Genomic DNA, 17,964 nt, shown 5'->3' on the forward strand with positions numbered 1-17,964 from the left:
CGGAAATCCACCACCATCTCCTTGGTCTTCCCCGCGTTGATGAGGAGGTGGTTCCGCTGACACCAGTCCACAAAGTCCTGCTCCAGTCCTCTGTACTCCGCATCATCGTCGTCCGTGATGAGTCCGATGATGGCAGAGTGGTCAGAGAACTTCTGCAGGACACAGCTGTCCGTGTCATGTCTGAAGTCTGCAGTGTAGAGGGTGAAGAGAAAGGGCGCGAGGACAGTGCCCTGGGGCGCCCCCACACTGCAGGTCCGAGTGTCAGACACACAGTTCCGGGCTCTCACAAACTGGGGTCGGTCTGTGAGGTAGTCCAGGATCCACTCTGCCAGGTCATACTCCACACCAGCCGTCTCCAGCTTGTCCCTCAGGAGCTGATGGTGTTGAAGGCGCTGGAAAGATCTAAGAACAGGATCCTCACAGAGCTGCCAGGCTTTTCCAGGTGAGAGAGAGAGCGGTGCAGCAGGGAGATGACGGCGTCCTCCACTCCGATGCCAGACCGATATGCAAACTGCAGCGGGTCCATGGCTGAGCTCACGGTGGAGCGGAGGTGGTCCAGGACCAGCTCCAGTGTCTTCATCAGGTGGGACGTGAGAGCCACTGGCCTGAAGCTGTTGAGGTCTTTGGGGCGCGGTGTCTTAGGCACAGGTACCAGACAGGAGGTCTTTAGACCTGTGGTACCACCCTCAGCTTCAGGCTCATGTTGAAGACATGCTCCACAACTCCACACAGTTCATCTGCGCAGGACTTAAGGAGCCTGGGGCTGATGCCGTCAGGTCCTGCTGCCTTCCTCACTTTAATCCTCTTCAGCTCACTCACCTGTGCTGCTGTGACAGTCAGTGGTTGGCAGGGGGACCGTGTGCTGGGGGGATGGGTGAGTCCAGGCGAAGTGGGGAGCTGATGGTCCGGGGCAGATAAGCGAAGAGGAACAGATGCAGGGCATTGTCCAGCTGTGGAAGAGGGAGCATGCAGCTGTGCAGGGGGAGGGGCGGGTGACCGATCAAACCTCAAGAAGTGAGCATTTAAATCATTCACCCACTGTAGATCCCCCTCTGTCTGGGCAGGGGGGATTTTGAAGCCCAAGATGGTTTTCAGGCTCCTCCACACTCCCTGAATGTTCTTCTGCTGCAGCTGCTCCTCCATCCTCCTCTTGTAGCCGGCCTCAGCCTGCCTGATCTTCCTCCTCAGCTCCTTCTGCACAGTCCTCAGCTCCTCCTTGTTCCCTGACCTGAAGGCTCTCTTCTTCTCCTTCAGCAGAGCCTTCAGTTCACGGTTAATCCATGGCTTGTTGTTTGGAAAACAACGCACCGTCCGGGAGGGAACAATGTTCTCAAAACAGAAGTTGATGTAGTCCGTGATGCACTCTGTGATGGTGTTGATGTCCTCCCCATGTGGGTCATAAAGCTCAGTCCAGACAGTGGTGCTGAAGCAGTCCCTCAGAGCCTCCTCGCTCTCAGCAGACCACATCCTCACCTCACGGGACACCACAGGCTGCCTGCGCACGATGGGTTCATACACAGGCCTCAGATGTACAAGGTTGTGGTCCGAGCTGCCCAGGGGAGGGAGGGGGGAAGAGGAATAAGCCTCCTTGGTGTTGGCAAAAAAAAAGTCCAATGTTCTATTCTCTCTGGTGGGGCAGGTAACATACTGGGTGTATGTTGGTAGAACAGAAGAGGGAGAAGCGTGGTTAAAGTCACCAGAGATGAGGAAGAGAGCCTGTGGGTGCTGTGTTTGCAGCCTACAAGTGCAGGAGAGCAGTGCTTCACAAGCATTTTCAGCATTGGCAGACGGGGCCACATAGACTGCGATCAAAATCACATGTGAGAACTCCCGGGGCAGATAATATGGCCTCATGCCAATAGCCAATAGTTCAATATCCCTGTTACATAGCTGCTCCCTCACTGTGCAGTGTTCGGGTTTGGACCAGCTCGTGTTCACATACACCGCCAGACCTCCACCTCTTTTCTTCCCGGATTCTCTAGTTCTGTCCGCCCGCAGCAGATACAAATTGTCCAAACCTACAATAGAGTCTGGCATTTCTGCTGTTAACCAGGTCTCTGTGAGCCTTTGGTTGGATGGTGAACGTTGGTGTACAGTCATATTCAAGTCTCTCCAGAGATGCTCTATTGGGTTTAGGTCAGGGCTCTGGCTTGGCCGGTCAAGAATGGTCAGAGTTGTTCTGAAGTTATTTTAGCTGTGTGCTTAGGGTCATTGTCTTGTTGGAAGTTGACCCTTTGGTCCAGTCTGAGGTCCTGAGCACTCTGGAAGAGGTTTTCTTCCAGGAAACTTGGCCGCATTAATCTTTCCCTCAATTGTAACCAGTCGTTCTGTCCCTGCAGCTGAAAAACACTCCCATAGCACCTTGTTTGACTGCTGGGATTGTATTAAGCAGGTGTTGAGCAGTGCCTGGTTTTCTCCACACATACTGCTTGGAAATAACTCCAAAAAGTTCAATCTTGGTCTCATCAGACCAGAGAATCTTATTTCTCATAGTCTCATAGTTTTCAAATGTCTTGCACTGAGGCTTCCATCGGGCGACTCCACTCTAAAGCCCCGGTGGAGGGCTGCAGTGATAGCTGGAACTTTCTCTCCTCACTGCATCTCTGGAGCTCAGCCACAGTGATCTCTGGGTTCCTCTTTACCTCTCTCACCAAGGCTCTTCTCCCACGATGCTGTTTGACTGGACGACCAGTGTGTGATATTTCACTTATTCGTTTTTTAATACATTTGCCAAAAAATCTACATTTGTGTTTTTTTCACAAAAGTGTACCTTTTAATGAGAAATACAATTAACTTTTTGATTTTAGCAAATGGCTTCAATGAAACGAAGAGTTAAAAATGTAAAGGGGTCTGAATACTTTCTGTACCTATGTCTACTTTGATAAAGTAACTCCTTGTTATTATTAGCCACTGTGACCTGGATCTCCTCCTACAGGACGAAGAGGCCGCTCTCACAGAAGGGGAGGAGGTGGTGTATGAGGGCAGTGTGAGGCACTTCCTGATGGAATACAAGGCGTGGCACGACAACATGCAGCTGGCCCTGTTCACCGTGGTGCAGGCCAGTGGGCAGCCACGCAGTCAGGAGCAGCTGGAGCTCCTGGAGGAGGTGCCCAGCACACTGAAGGAGCTACTCACCCAGACACAGAGGTCAGTCAGAGGAGAGGGGCTAGGAGAAGTGCAAACAATAATTATTTTTAAAAGTAAATGTTGTGTACTGTGTTTTGTGTGCAGTGTGTACAATGGGCTGGTGGGCTTCGCCTCTCCTCTGGTCACTGACAGGGACACCACCTGCAACAGTCCAGTGACCGCTGCCCAAACCACCTTCGCCACGGGTACCAGCTTTCCCTTGCAACACATCTGTGTCCCCTACAACACATCCGTGCCCCCTACAACACACCTGTGCCCCCTACAACACATCTGTGCCCCCTACAACACACCTGTGCCCCCTACAACACACCTGTGCCCCCTACAACACATCTGTGCCCCCTACAACACACCTGTGCGCCCTACAACACACCTGTGCCCCCCTGCAACACACCTGTGCCCCCTACAACACACCTGTGCCCCCTACAAAACACCTGTGCCCCCTACAACACACCTGTGCCCCCCTGCAACACACCTGTGCCCCCTACACCTGTGCCCCCTACAACACACGTGTGCCCCCTACACCTGTGCCCTCTACACCTGTGCCCCCTACACCTGCGCCCCCTGCAACACACCTATGCCCCCTACAACACACCTATGCCCCCTACAACACACCTGCGCCCCCTACAACACACCTGTGCGCCCCCTGCAACACACCTATGCCTCCTACAACACACCTGTGCCCCCTACAACACACCTGTGCGCCCCCTACAACACACCTGTGCGCCCTGCAACACACCTGTGCCCCCTACACCTGTGCCCCCTACACCACACCTGTGCCCCCTACACCTGTGCCCCCTACAACACACCTGTTCCCCCTGCAACACACCTGTGCCCCCTACACCTGTGCCCCCTACACCTGTGCCCCCTACACCTGTGCCCCCTACACCTGTGCCCCCTACAACACACCTGTGCCCCCTACAACACACCTGTGCTCCCTGCAACACACCTGTGCCCCCTACACCTGTGCCCCCTACAACACACCTGTGCCCCCTACAACACACCTGTGCCCCCTACAACACACCTGTGCCCCCTACAACACACCTGTGCCCCCTACACCTGTGCCCCCTACAACACACCTGTGCCCCCTACAACACACCTGTGCCCCCTACACCTGTGCCCCCTACAACACACCTGTGCCCCCTACACCTGTGCCCCCTACAACACACCTGTGCCCCCTACAACACACCTGTGCCCCCTACACCTGTGCCCCCTACAACACACCTGTGCCCCCTACAACACCTGTGCCCCCTACAACACACCTGTGCGCCCCCTGCAACACACCTATGCCCCCTACAACACACCTGTGCCCCCTGCAACACACCTGTGCCCCCTACAACACACCTGTGCCCCCTACACCTGTGCCCCCTACAACACACCTGTGCCCCCTACACCTGTGCCCCCTACAACACACCTGTGCCCCCTACAACACACCTGTGCCCCCTACACCTGTGCCCCCTACAACACACCTGTGCCCCCTACAACACACCTGTGCCCCCTGCAACACACCTGTGCCCCCTGCAACACACCTGTGCCCCCTGCAACACACCTGTGCCCCCTACAACACACCTGTGCCCCCTGCAACACACCTGTGCCCCCTACAACACACCTGTGCCCCCTACACCTGTGCCCCCTACAATACACCTTTGCCCCCTGAAACACACCTGTGCCCCCTGCAACACACCTGTGCCCCCTACAACACACCTGTGCCCCCTGCAACACACCTCTGCGCCCCCTGCAACACACCTGTGCGCCCCCTGCAACACACCTATGCCCCCTACAACACACCTGTGCCCCCTACAACACACCTGTGCCCCCTACAACACACCTGTGCGCCCCCTACAACACACCTGTGCCCCCTACAACACACCTGTGCCCCCTACACCTGTGCCCCCTGCAACACACCGGTGCCCCCTACACCTGTGCCCCCTACAACACACCTGTGCCCCCTACAACACCTGTGCCCCCTACAACACACCTGTGCCCCCTACAACACACCTGTGCGCCCCCTACAACACACCTGTGCGCCCTACAACACACCTGTGCCCCCTGCAACACACCTGTGCCCCCTACAACACACCTGTGCCCCCTACACCTGTGCCCCCTACAACACACCTGTGCCCCCTACAACACACCTGTGCCCCCTACACCTGTGCCCCCTGCAACACACCGGTGCCCCCTACACCTGTGCCCCCTACAACACACCTATGCCCCCTACAACACACCTGTGCCCCCTACAACACACCTGTGCCCCCTACAACACACCTGTGCCCCCTACAACACACCTGTGCCCCCTACAACACACCTGTGCGCCCCCTGCCACACACCTGTGCCCCCTACAACACACCTGTGCCCCCTGCAACACACCTGTGCCCCCTACAACACACCTGTGCCCCCTACACCTGTGCCCCCTACAACACACCTGTACCCCCTGCAACACACCTGTGCCCCCTACAACACACCTGTGCCCCCTACACCTGTGCCCCCTACAATACACCTTTGCCCCCTGCAACACACCTGTGCCCCCTGCAACACACCTGTGCCCCCTACAACACACCTGTGCCCCCTACAACACACCTGTGCCCCCTACACCTGTGCCCCCTACAACACACCTGTGCCCCCTACAACACCTGTGCCCCCTACAACACACCTATGCCCCCCACAACACACCTGTGCCCCCTACAACACACCTGTGCCCCCTACACCTGTGCCCCCTACAACACACCTGTGCCCCCTACAACACACCTATGCCCCCCACAACACACCTGTGCCCCCTACATCACACTTGTGCCCCCTACAACACACCTGTGCCCCCTACAACACCTGTGCCCCCTGCAACACACCTGTGCCCCCTACAACACACCTGTGCGCCCCCTGCCACACACCTGTGCCCCCTACAACACACCTGTGCCCCCTGCAACACACCTGTGCCCCCTGCAACACACCTGTGCCCCCTACAACACACCTGTGCCCCCTACACCTGTGCCCCCTACATCACACCTGTGCCCCCTGCAACACACCTGTGCCCCCTACAACACACCTGTGCCCCCTACACCTGTTCCCCCTACAATACACCTTTGCCCCCTGCAACACACCTGTGCCCCCTGCAACACACCTGTGCCCCCTACAACACACCTGTGCCCCCTACAACACACCTGTGCCCACTACACCTGTGCCCCCTACAATACACCTTTGCCCCCTGCAACAACCCTGTGCCCCCTGCAACACACCTGTGCCCCCTACAACACACCTGTGCCCCCTGCAACACACCTCTGCGCCCCCTACAACACACCTGTGCCCCCTGCAACACACCTGTGCCCCCTACAACACACCTGTGCCCCCTACAACACACCTGTGCCCCCTACAACACACCTGTGCCCCCTACACCTGTGCCCCCTGCAACACACCTGTGCCCCCTACAACACCTGTGCCCCCTACAACACACCTATGCCCCCTACAACACACCTGTGCCCCCTACAACACACCTGTGCCCCCTACAACACACCTGTGCCCCCTACACCTGTGCCCCCTACAACACACCTGTGCCCCCTACACCTGTGCCCCCTACAACACACTTGTGCCCCCTACAACACACCTGTGCCCCCTACACCTGTGCCCCCTACAACACACTTGTGCCCCCTACAACACACCTGTGCCCCCTACAACACCTGTGCCCCCTGCAACACACCTGTGCCCCCTACAACACACATGTGCCCCCTACACCTGTGCCCCCCACAACACACCTGTGCCCCCTGCAACACACCTGTGCCCCCTACAACACACCTGTGCCCCCTACACCTGTGCCCCCTACAATACACCTTTGCCCCCTGCAACACATCTGTGCCCCCTGCAACACACCTGTGCCCCCTACAACACACCTGTGCCCCCTGCAACACACCTCTGCGCCCCCTGCAACACACCTGTGCGCCCCCTGCAACACACCTATGCCCCCTACAACACACCTGTGCCCCCTACAACACACCTGTGCGCCCCCTACAACACTCCTGTGCGCCCTACAACACACCTGTGCCCCCTGCAACACACCTGTGCCCCCTACAACACACCTGTGCCCCCTACACCTGTGCCCCCTACAACACACCTGTGCCCCCTACAACACACCTGTGCCCCCTACACCTGTGCCCCCTGCAACACACCTGTGCCCCCTACAACACACCTGTGCCCCCTACACCTGTGCCCCCTACAATACACCTTTGCCCCCTGCAACACACCTGTGCCCCCTGCAACACACCTGTGCCCCCTACAACACACCTGTGCCCCCTGCAACACACCTCTGCGCCCCCTGCAACACACCTGTGCGCCCCCTGCAACACACCTATGCCCCCTACAACACACCTGTGCCCCCTACAACACACCTGTGCGCCCCCTACAACACACCTGTGCGCCCTACAACACACCTGTGCCCCCTGCAACACACCTGTGCCCCCTACAACACACCTGTGCCCCCTACACCTGTGCCCCCTACAACACACCTGTGCCCCCTGCAACACACCTATGCCCCCTACAACACACCTGTGCCCCCTACAACACACCTGTGCCCCCTGCCACACACCTGTGCCCCCTACAACACACCTGTGCCCCCTGCAACACACCTGTGCCCCCTACAACACACCTGTGCCCCCTACAAAACAGTTTGACTGGATCAGCAGTGAGAGTGTCACATGACCACGGTCACATGACCACGGTCACATGTGTCTACATTCTGTTGTGAGCAGTTCTGACATGTTTTCTTCCATCAGCAGTACGCTGCAGCCTGGTGAAGACTCAGCCGGACTCTATGTCCCAGAATGCACGCAAGACCCTCCCACGCAACATCGCCACGCCCACTGACACTCCTCCTAGTGCTTTAGTGGCGAACAAAGGCCTGAACCCCAGTCCCAAGAGGGCTCTGCGGGACCCCAAAACAGGCCGAGGTAAGGCCTTGCCCCTGCTCTATGCTGCGCCATCCTGGTGGCCCCTGCGCCCTGCTGGTGGCCCCTGCTCTATGCTGCTGGTGGCCCCTGCTCTATGCTGCTGGTGGCCCCTGCTCTATGCTGTGCCCTGCTGGTGGCCCCTCCTCTATGCTGTGCCCTGCTGGTGGCCCCTGCTCTATGCTGTGCCCTGCTGGTGGCCCCTGCTCTATGTTGCTGGTGGCCCCTGCTCTATGCTGCGCCCTGCTGTTGGCCCCTGCTCTATGCTGCTGGTGGCCCCTGCTCTGACCTCTGCTCTGTGTGTGCAGCTGTGCAGGAAAGGAACTCGTACGCTGTCAGTGTGTGGAAGAGGGTCAAGGCCAAACTGGAGGGCCGCGACATCGACCCCAACAGGAGAATCAGCGTCACAGAGCAGGTCGGGCCCCACACACCAGCACATTTACCTCAGCCAGAACTTTAACCATTGTTAACTAATATTCAATCATATTTTATTGAACTGTTTTTCCTATACTTTGTGTTCTTTCTATGTTGGGACAAATACTCAACAATATTATAACACATGCTATGATCACTCAAACTGCACATGGGCTGAAGCCAGGGGCCGGCAGCCCGCGGCTCCGGAGCCCAATGTGGCTCTTTAGCGCCCTCCTAGTGGCTCCCTGGAGCTATGTCATAAATGTATGAAAGTGAAAGTAGATGTGGGATATATTGTGTTCTTATGGTTTCTGTCGGAGGACAAACATGACGCAAACATTCTTAACCTTTTACACGGCTGTAAAATGTTTACATTAAATATTACATTTCTGTCGACTGCGTCATAGCCTGCGACACATGTGGGCGGAGCATGTGGCGGAGCAACTTCTGTGAACAAACCCTAACGAAAGAAATGATGAGACCAGAGGGTTGAAGGAGGAATCATTTGCTTTCATTGCCAAAGCAGAAGAATCGTCTCATGTTTGATTTGGAATGAGACGGCAAATCTCAGAGTCATTAAGACATTTCCAGAAGGACGAGAAGGATTCTCCACAAAGACCGTGAAGGACAGGGACATTCAAACAGCAGGAATATGAACTCTGAGGAGCCTCAAGAAGACATTATGGAATATGTCACTGCAGTGTTCAATTCCACTGTTGCCCGGATACAGGGGAAGAGAAGAGGAGTGTTATTGAGGTTTGAAGAGGACGGTGCTTTTCATTTGTCTAATCCTCAAAATAAAACTCTTAGTTATATTTCTATATTTTCATCAATGCAACAAAATATGATACATTAACATTGTAATGGAAGTTAAACTTAAAGCACGTATATGGTACAGCAGAGTCACTCCAGGGGGCGCTGCAGGGACAAACCCCCCATTTGTAGTGGGATAGTATATGGGATAGTATACGTACAGCCTGTGTTCCTTCATATACGGCTCGTATACGGCTCATATATGGCTCATATACGGCTCAAATAAGCCTTGTATTTGGCTCGTATACGGCTCATATAAGCCTCATATACGCCTCATATACGCCTCATATACGGCTCATATAAGGCTCATATACGGCTCATATAAGGCTCATATATGGCTCATATAAGGCTCATATATGGCTCATATACGGCTCATATACGGCTCATATAAGGCTCATATATGGCTCATATAAGGCTCATATATGGCTCATATACGGCTCATATAAGGCTCATATAAGCCTCATATACGGCTCATATAAAGCTCATATATGGCTCATATATGGCTCATATATGGCTCATATACGGCTCATATACGGCTCATATAAGGCTCATATATGGCTCATATAAGGCTCATATATGGCTCATATACGGCTCATATACGGCTCATATAAGGCTCATATAAGGCTCATATATGGCTCATATACGGCTCATATACGGCTCATATAAGCCTCATATACGGCTCATATAAAGCTCATATATGGCTCATATATGGCTCATATACGGCTCATATACGGCTCATATACGGCTCATATACGGCTCATATACGGCTCATATACGGCTCATATAAGGCTCATACACGGCTCATACACGGCTCATATACGGCTCATATAAGGCTCATATAAGGCTCATATACGGCTCATATACGGCTCATATACGGCTCATATACGGCTCATATACGGCTCATATACGGCTCATATACGGCTCATATACGGCTCATATACGGCTCATATACGGCTCATATACGGCTCATATACGGATCATATAAGGCTCATATAAGGCTCATATAAGGCTCATATATGGCTCATATAAGGCTCATATAAGGCTCATATAAGGCTCATATATGGCTCATATACGGCTCATATAAGGCTCATATATGGCTCATATATGGCTCATATATGGCTCATATATGGCTCATATACGCCTCATATACGGCTCATATAAGGCTCATATACGGCTCATATAAGGCTCATATATGGCTCATATAAGGCTCATATATGGCTCATATATGGCTCATATACGGCTCATATACGGCTCATATATGGCTCATATAAGGCTCATATATGGCTCATATACGGCTCATATAAGGCTCATATAAGCCTCATATACGGCTCATATAAAGCTCATATATGGCTCATATATGGCTCATATATGGCTCATATAAGGCTCATATATGGCTCATATATGGCTCATATAAGGCTCATATAAGGCTCATATACGGCTCATATACGGCTCATATACGGCTCATATACGGCTCATATACGGCTCATATACGGCTCATATAAGGCCTTTTACAGTGTTGCGGCTCCAGACACATTTGTTTTTTGGTCCCACCTCTGGCTTAAGCGGCCAAAGCATTTTAATTTCCACACATGTTTATCATTTAACTGTTTAATAATGAACAATTTTATGTTGCTGATGCTGAGAATATGTAACTAAGGACTGACATCGAAGGACAGTTTATGAGGATGCAAGTATGATGGCTAAGGTCCTAAATCATTAGTCACATCTATAGAAGAAGACACATCATTTGAATCGATCAAATGTTCACGTTGTGCCTTTGATGTTCCTGTTTAGGGACGTGACAGTCAAAGGTTGAAACTGTCAAATCGTCAAAAGTAAAGGACATCTATAATATTGATACTATGGTTTTTAAATGAATAAAGTCATTAATTCCATCTATATTTAAAATTGTAAATTGGTCAATAATGAAGGACTTCCCACTGCAGGGAGAGCATTTTGAAGGTTTTAGCCGCCTATTATAAGTTATATAGAATAAGATATATAAGATATTAGCAATATCAGAATAAGAAAACTATCTCAGAACAGATCATTTCACATCTGAATTCTTCACCATTGACATTGCCTCCAATGCTATTTGTAGTTTTAGTAGAATGAGATTATCGCAATGCAAACATTTATTTAACATGTTATTTAATGAAAATGTCGAGACTAAAAGGGGGTGTGGTTGTTCTAAGAAAAGCCTCTGATACCGTCAATTCTGATATTTTGATTTCAAACTGTCAAAATGTTCCTGAAAGATAGAAAACAATGAGTTTGAGTCAAGAATAAATTCTCTCCTCTCTGCGGGCTTCTCCTCTTGTTTGAGGGCTCCTCCTCCTCTTGTTTTAGGGCTTCTCCTCCTCTTGTTTGAGGGCTTCTCCTCTTGTTTGAGGGCTCCTCCTCCTCTTGTTTTAGGGCTTCTCCTCCTCTTGTTTGAGGGCTTCTCCTCTTGTTTGAGGGCTCCTCCTCCTCTTGTCTGAGGGCTTCTCCTCCTCTTGTTTGAGGGCTTCTCCTCCTCTTGTCTGAGGGCTTCTCCTCCTCTTGTTTGAGGTCTTCTCCTCCTCTTGTTTGAGGGCTTCTCCTCCTCTTGTTTGAGGTCTTCTCCTCCTCTTGTTTGAGGGCTTCTCCTCTTGTTTGAGGTCTTCTCCTCCTCTTGTTTGAGGTCTTCTCCTCTTGTTTGAGGTCTTCTCCTCCTCTTGTTTGAGGTCTCCTCCTCTTGTTTGAGGGCTTCTCCTCTTGTTTGAGGTCTTCTCCTCCTCTTGTTTGAGGGCTTCTCCTCTTGTTTGAGGTCTTCTCCTCCTCTTGTTTGAGGTCTCCTCCTCTTGTTTGAGGGCTTCTCCTCTTGTTTGAGGTCTTCTCCTCCTCTTGTTTGAGGTCTTCTCCTCTTGTTTGAGGTCTTCTCCTCCTCTTGTTTGAGGTCTCCTCCTCTTGTTTGAGGGCTTCTCCTCTTGTTTGAGGTCTTCTCCTCCTCTTGTCTGAGGGCTTCTCCTCCTCTTGTTTGAGGGCTTCTCCTCCTCTTGTTTGAGGTCTTCTCCTCCTCTTGTTTGAGGGCTTCTCCTCTTGTTTGAGGTCTTCTCCTCCTCTTGTTTGAGGTCTTCTCCTCTTGTTTGAGGTCTTCTCCTCCTCTTGTTTGAGGTCTTCTCCTCTTGTTTGAGGTCTTCTCCTCCTCTTGTTTGAGGTCTCCTCCTCTTGTTTGAGGGCTTCTCCTCTTGTTTGAGGTCTTCTCCTCCTCTTGTTTGAGGGCTTCTCCTCTTGTTTGAGGTCTTCTCCTCCTCTTGTTTGAGGTCTCCTCCTCTTGTTTGAGGGCTTCTCCTCTTGTTTGAGGTCTTCTCCTCCTCTTGTTTGAGGTCTTCTCCTCTTGTTTGAGGTCTTCTCCTCCTCTTGTTTGAGGTCTCCTCCTCTTGTTTGAGGGCTTCTCCTCTTGTTTGAGGTCTTCTCCTCCTCTTGTTTGAGGTCTCCTCCTCTTGTTTGAGGTCTTCTCCTCCTCTTGTTTGAGGTCTTCTCCTCTTGTTTGAGGTCTTCTCCTCTTGTTTGAGGTCTCCTCCTCTTGTTTGAGGTCTTCTCCTCCTCTTGTTTGAGGTCTTCTCCTCTTGTTTGAGGTCTTCTCCTCCTCTTGTTTGAGGTCTTCTCCTCCTCTTGTTTGAGGTCTTCTCCTCCTCTTGTTTGAGGTCTTCTCCTCTTGTTTGAGGTCTTCTCCTCTTGTTTGAGGTCTTCTCCTCCTCTTGTTTGAGGTCTTCTCCTCCTCTTGTTTGAGGTCTTCTCCTCCTCTTGTTTGAGGTCTTCTCCTCTTGTTTGAGGTCTTCTCCTCCTCTTGTTTGAGGTCTTCTCCTCCTCTTGTTTGAGGTCTTCTCCTCTTGTTTGAGGTCTTCTCCTCCTCTTGTTTGAGGTCTTCTCCTCTTGTTTGAGGTCTTCTCCTCCTCTTGTCTGAGGGCTTCTCCTCCTCTCTGCGGGCTCCTCCTCCTCTGCGGGCTCCGCCTCCTCTCTGCGGGCTCCTCCTCCTCTCTGCGGGCTCCTCCTCCTCCTCTGCGGGCTCCTCCTCCTCCTCTGCGGGCTCCGCCTCCTCTCTGCGGGCTTCTCCTCCTCTCTGCGGGCTCCTCCTCCTCTCTGCGGGCTCCTCCTCCTCTTGTCTGAGGGCTTCTCCTCCTCTTGTTTGAGGGCTCCTCCTCCTCTTGTTTGAGGGCTCCTCCTCCTCCTCTTGTTTGAGGGCTCCTCCTCCTCTTGTTTGTGGGCTTCTTCTCCTTGTTTGAGGGCTTCTCCTCCTCTTGTTTGTGGGCTTCTACTCCTCCTCTTGTTTGAGGTCTTCTCCTCCTCTTGTTTGAGGTCTTCTCCTCTTGTTTGAGGTCTTCTCCTCCTCTTGTTTGAGGTCTTCTCCTCTTGTTTGAGGTCTTCTCCTCTTGTTTGAGGTCTTCTCCTCTTGTTTGAGGTCTTCTCCTCTTGTTTGAGGTCTTCTTCTCCTCTTGTCTGAGGGCTTCTCCTCTTGTTTGAGGTCTTCTCCTCCTCTTGTCTGAGGGCTTCTCCTCCTCTTGTTTGTGGGCTTCTTCTCCTCCTCTTGTCTGAGGGCTTCTCCTCTTGTTTGAGGTCTTCTCCTCTTGTTTGAGGGCTCCTCCTCCTCTTGTCTGAGGGCTTCTCCTCTTGTTTGAGGTCTTCTCCTCCTCTTGTTTGAGGGCTTCTCCTCCTCTTCTTTGTGGGCTTCTTCTCCTCCTCTTGTCTGAGGGCTTCTCCTCCTCTCTGCAGGCTCCTCCTCTCTGCGGGCTCCTCCTCCTCTGCGGGCTCCGCCTCCTCTCTGCGGGCTCCTCCTCCTCTGCGGGCTTCTCCTCCTCTCTGCGGGCTCCTCCTCCTCTGCGGGCTTCTCCTCCTCTCTGCGGGCTCCTCCTCCTCTGCGGGCTTCTCCTCCTCTCTGCAGGCTCCTCCTCCTCTGCGGGCTCCTCCTCCTCTCTGCGGGCTTCCCCTCCTCTCTGCGGGCTTCTCCTCCTCTCTGCGGGCTTCTCCTCCTCTCTGCAGGCTCCTCCTCCTCTGCGGGCTTCTCCTCCTCTCTGCAGGCTCCTCCTCCTCTGCGGGCTTCTCCTCCTCTCTGCAGGCTCCTCCTCTGCGGGCTTCTCCTCCTCTCTGCGGGCTCCTCCTCCTCTCTGCGGGCTTCTCCTCTGCGGGCTCCTCCTCCTCTCTGCGGGCTTCTCCTCCTCTCTGCGGGCTTCTCCTCCTCTCTGCGGGCTTCTCCTCCTCTCTGCAGGCTCCTCCTCTGCGGGCTCCTCCTCCTCTCTGCAGGCTTCTCCTCTGCGGGCTCCTCCTCCTCTCTGAGGGCTTCTCCTCCTCTCTGCAGGCTCCTCCTCCTCTGCGGGCTTCTCCTCCTCTCTGCGGGCTCCTCCTCCTCTCTGCGGCCTTCTCCTCTGCGGGCTCCTCCTCCTCTCTGCGGGCTTCTCCTCCTCTGCGGGCTCCGCCTCCTCTCTGCGGGCTTCTCCTCCTCTCTGCAGGCTCCTCCTCCTCTGCGGGCTCCTCCTCCTCTCTGCGGGCTTCTCCTCCTCTCTGCAGGCTCCTCCTCCTCTGCGGGCTTCTCCTCCTCTCTGCAGGCTCCTCCTCCTCTGCGGGCTTCTCCTCCTCCTCTGCAGGCTCCTCCTCCTCTGCGGGCTTCTCCTCCTCTCTGCGGGCTCCTCCTCCTCTGCGGGCTTCTCCTCCTCTCTGCGGGCTCCTCCTCCTCTGCGGGCTCCTCCTCCTCTGCGGGCTCCTCCTCCTCCTCTGCGGGCTTCTCCTCCTCTCTGCAGGCTCCTCCTCCTCTGCGGGCTTCTCCTCCTCTCTGCAGGCTCCTCCTCTGCGGGCTTCTCCTCCTCTCTGCGGGCTCCTCCTCCTCTCTGCGGGCTTCTCCTCTGCGGGCTCCTCCTCCTCTCTGCGGGCTTCTCCTCCTCTCTGCGGGCTTCTCCTCCTCTCTGCGGGCTTCTCCTCTGCGGGCTCCTCCTCCTCTCTGAGGGCTTCTCCTCCTCTCTGCAGGCTCCTCCTCCTCTGCGGGCTCCGCCTCCTCTCTGCAGGCTCCTCCTCCTCTGCGGGCTCCTCCTCCTCTGCGGGCTCCGCCTCCTCTCTGCGGGCTCCTCCTCCTCTGCGGGCTTCTCCTCCTCTCTGCAGGCTCCTCCTCCTCTGCGGGCTTCTCCTCCTCTCTGCGGGCTCCTCCTCCTCTCTACGGGCTTCTCCTCTGCGGGCTCCTCCTCCTCTCTGCGGGCTTCTCCTCCTCTGCGGGCTCCGCCTCCTCTCTGCGGGCTTCTCCTCCTCTCTGCAGGCTCCTCCTCCTCTGCGGGCTTCTCCTCCTCTCTGCGGGCTCCCCCTCCTCTCTGCGGGCTTCTCCTCTGCGGGCTCCTCCTCCTCTCTGCGGGCTCCTCCTCCTCTGCGGGCTCCGCCTCCTCTCTGCGGGCTTCTCCTCCTCTCTGCAGGCTCCTCCTCCTCTGCGGGCTTCTCCTCCTCTCTGCAGGCTCCTCCTCCTCTGCGGGCTTCTCCTCCTCCTCTGCAGGCTCCTCCTCCTCTGCGGGCTTCTCCTCCTCTCTGCGGGCTCCTCCTCCTCTGCGGGCTCCTCCTCCTCTGCGGGCTCCTCCTCCTCTGCGGGCTCCTCCTCCTCCTCTGCGGGCTTCTCCTCCTCTCTGCAGGCTTCTCCTCCTCTCTGCGGGCTCCTCCTCCTCTCTGCGGGCTTCTCCTCTGCGGGCTCCTCCTCCTCTCTGAGGGCTTCTCCTCCTCTCTGCAGGCTCCTCCTCCTCTGCGGGCTCCGCCTCCTCTCTGCAGGCTCCTCCTCCTCTGCGGGCTCCTCCTCCTCTGCGGGCTCCGCCTCCTCTCTGCGGGCTCCTCCTCCTCTGCGGGCTTCTCCTCCTCTCTGCGGGCTTCTCCTCTGCGGGCTCCTCCTCCTCTCTGCGGGCTTCTCCTCCTCTGCGGGCTCCGCCTCCTCTCTGCGGGCTTCTCCTCCTCTCTGCAGGCTCCTCCTCCTCTGCGGGCTCCTCCTCCTCTCTGCAGGCTCCTCCTCCTCTGCGGGCTTCTCCTCCTCCTCTGCAGGCTCCTCCTCCTCTGCGGGCTTCTCCTCCTCTCTGCAGGCTCCTCCTCCTCTGCGGGCTTCTCCTCCTCCTCTGCAGGCTCCTCCTCCTCTGCGGGCTTCTCCTCCTCTCTGCGGGCTCCTCCTCCTCTGCGGGCTGCTCCTCCTCTCTGCGGGCTTCTCCTCCTCTCTGCAGGCTCCTCCTCCTCTGCGGGCTTCTCCTCCTCCTCTGCAGGCTCCTCCTCCTCTGCGGGCTTCTCCTCCTCTCTGCGGGCTCCTCCTCCTCTGCGGGCTGCTCCTCCTCTCTGCGGGCTTCTCCTCCTCTCTGCAGGCTCCTCCTCCTCTGCGGGCTCCTCCTCCTCTCTGCAGGCTCCTCCTCCTCTGCGGGCTTCTCCTCCTCTCTGCGGGCTCCTCCTCCTCTGCGGGCTTCTCCTCCTCTCTGCGGGCTCCTCCTCCTCTGCGGGCTCCTCCTCCTCTCTGCGGGCTTCTCCTCCTCTCTGCAGGCTCCTCCTCCTCTCTGCGGGCTTCTCCTCCTCTCTGCAGGCTCCTCCTCCTGTCTGCGGGCTTCAAAGTCCCCCCTGTCCAGACGGAGGGGGACTTACAGTGGGTGAACCAGCGGTGTCCAAACTATGGTTCGGGGGCCAAATGCGGCCCTCAGACCAATTTTTGTTGGCCCTCAGACTTGACCCAAACAACAAAAAGTAGTGCCTTTTACTGTAAAATATGAAGAAAAAAATGGATATTATACCAACCTAATATGAATGTTTCTTGTTAAAGGTTTGGAGGCATCGGCACTACGTCCAATGTCAATATTGGAATGATTCACTTGGTTTGTCTGTCGCCCTCGGCTCCGTTTAAGTTTCAAAATGCTGGATGTCAAATCCGGTTTGGGTTGCGGTCTGCACATAACGTAAAAAATGAAATAAGAAATAAATAGCTTTCGCTGAGGAGGCTCGGCATCTGTTCCGGAGCCTCCTGGGCACCTCCCTGGGGAGGCGCATGTCCCACCGGGAAGAGGCCCCAGGGAAGTGGAAGAAGATGGATGGAAATGGCTTTTTGGCCCAAAGTAAAAGTTCTTTGTTTCACTGTTGCACAAATGTGCAGCAGGTGAAGGACAGAGTACTTATTCATGCATCAGCAGCAGGAACATGGATTTGTGATATGAAATGTAGATCTCACATACCTGATGCTGTTGCTGCACAAACTCAATATGAGATCACTATTTGAATGTCTTAATCTGATTTGAGTGACAAAGTGACTCAGATGAGGTCATAGTGCTTGTGTTCACAGTCACATTAGTGTGTTCACAGTCATGTTCAGACTTTATTACACTCTGACCTGTGTTTTTACCTGTGGATCCTGATCTGTCCAGGTTTGCACTGGTTTGGATGTTTTCCTCACAGAGCATCATCACAGAAGTTTGTTTTCTTGTTGTTAGCTCCACATTAGCTCCACTTTTAGCACAGCTCTAACGTCCACAAACTGTCTCCTTTCTTTCTTCCACGTGTTTCCCAAAACCACACGTCTCTTTCCTCGCCCAGACCTCTGCTCAGGTCTGTAACGTGCAGGACATGCATCTGCACTTTTCAGCCCTCTGCACTGGCTCCAGCAGCGCGAGTGGGGGGGCCACGGCTGCAAAGGATTGTGTGACTTGTAATTCCAGTGATA

General features: G+C 54.6%; 1 protein-coding gene across 1 annotated transcript in view; it reads left to right on the top strand.

Annotated features, from left to right (window-relative positions):
• The window catches only part of smg1 (SMG1 nonsense mediated mRNA decay associated PI3K related kinase), a 185,572-nt gene that overhangs the window by 165,820 nt on the left and 1,788 nt on the right, over positions 1–17,964 (top strand). The window contains exons 60-63 of the mRNA XM_072442335.1: positions 2,936–3,147; positions 3,232–3,332; positions 7,902–8,075; positions 8,381–8,487. Coding sequence (XP_072298436.1) covers positions 2,936–3,147; positions 3,232–3,332; positions 7,902–8,075; positions 8,381–8,487 — 594 coding nt within the window. The remainder of the gene's footprint in view (positions 1–2,935; positions 3,148–3,231; positions 3,333–7,901; positions 8,076–8,380; positions 8,488–17,964) is intronic.

This window comes from Eucyclogobius newberryi, unplaced genomic scaffold, assembly GCF_026437365.1.
Source record: "Eucyclogobius newberryi isolate DKJ021-1_F unplaced genomic scaffold, fEucNew1.0.hap1 SCAF_13, whole genome shotgun sequence".
Classification (NCBI taxonomy): domain Eukaryota; kingdom Metazoa; phylum Chordata; class Actinopteri; order Gobiiformes; family Gobiidae; genus Eucyclogobius; species Eucyclogobius newberryi.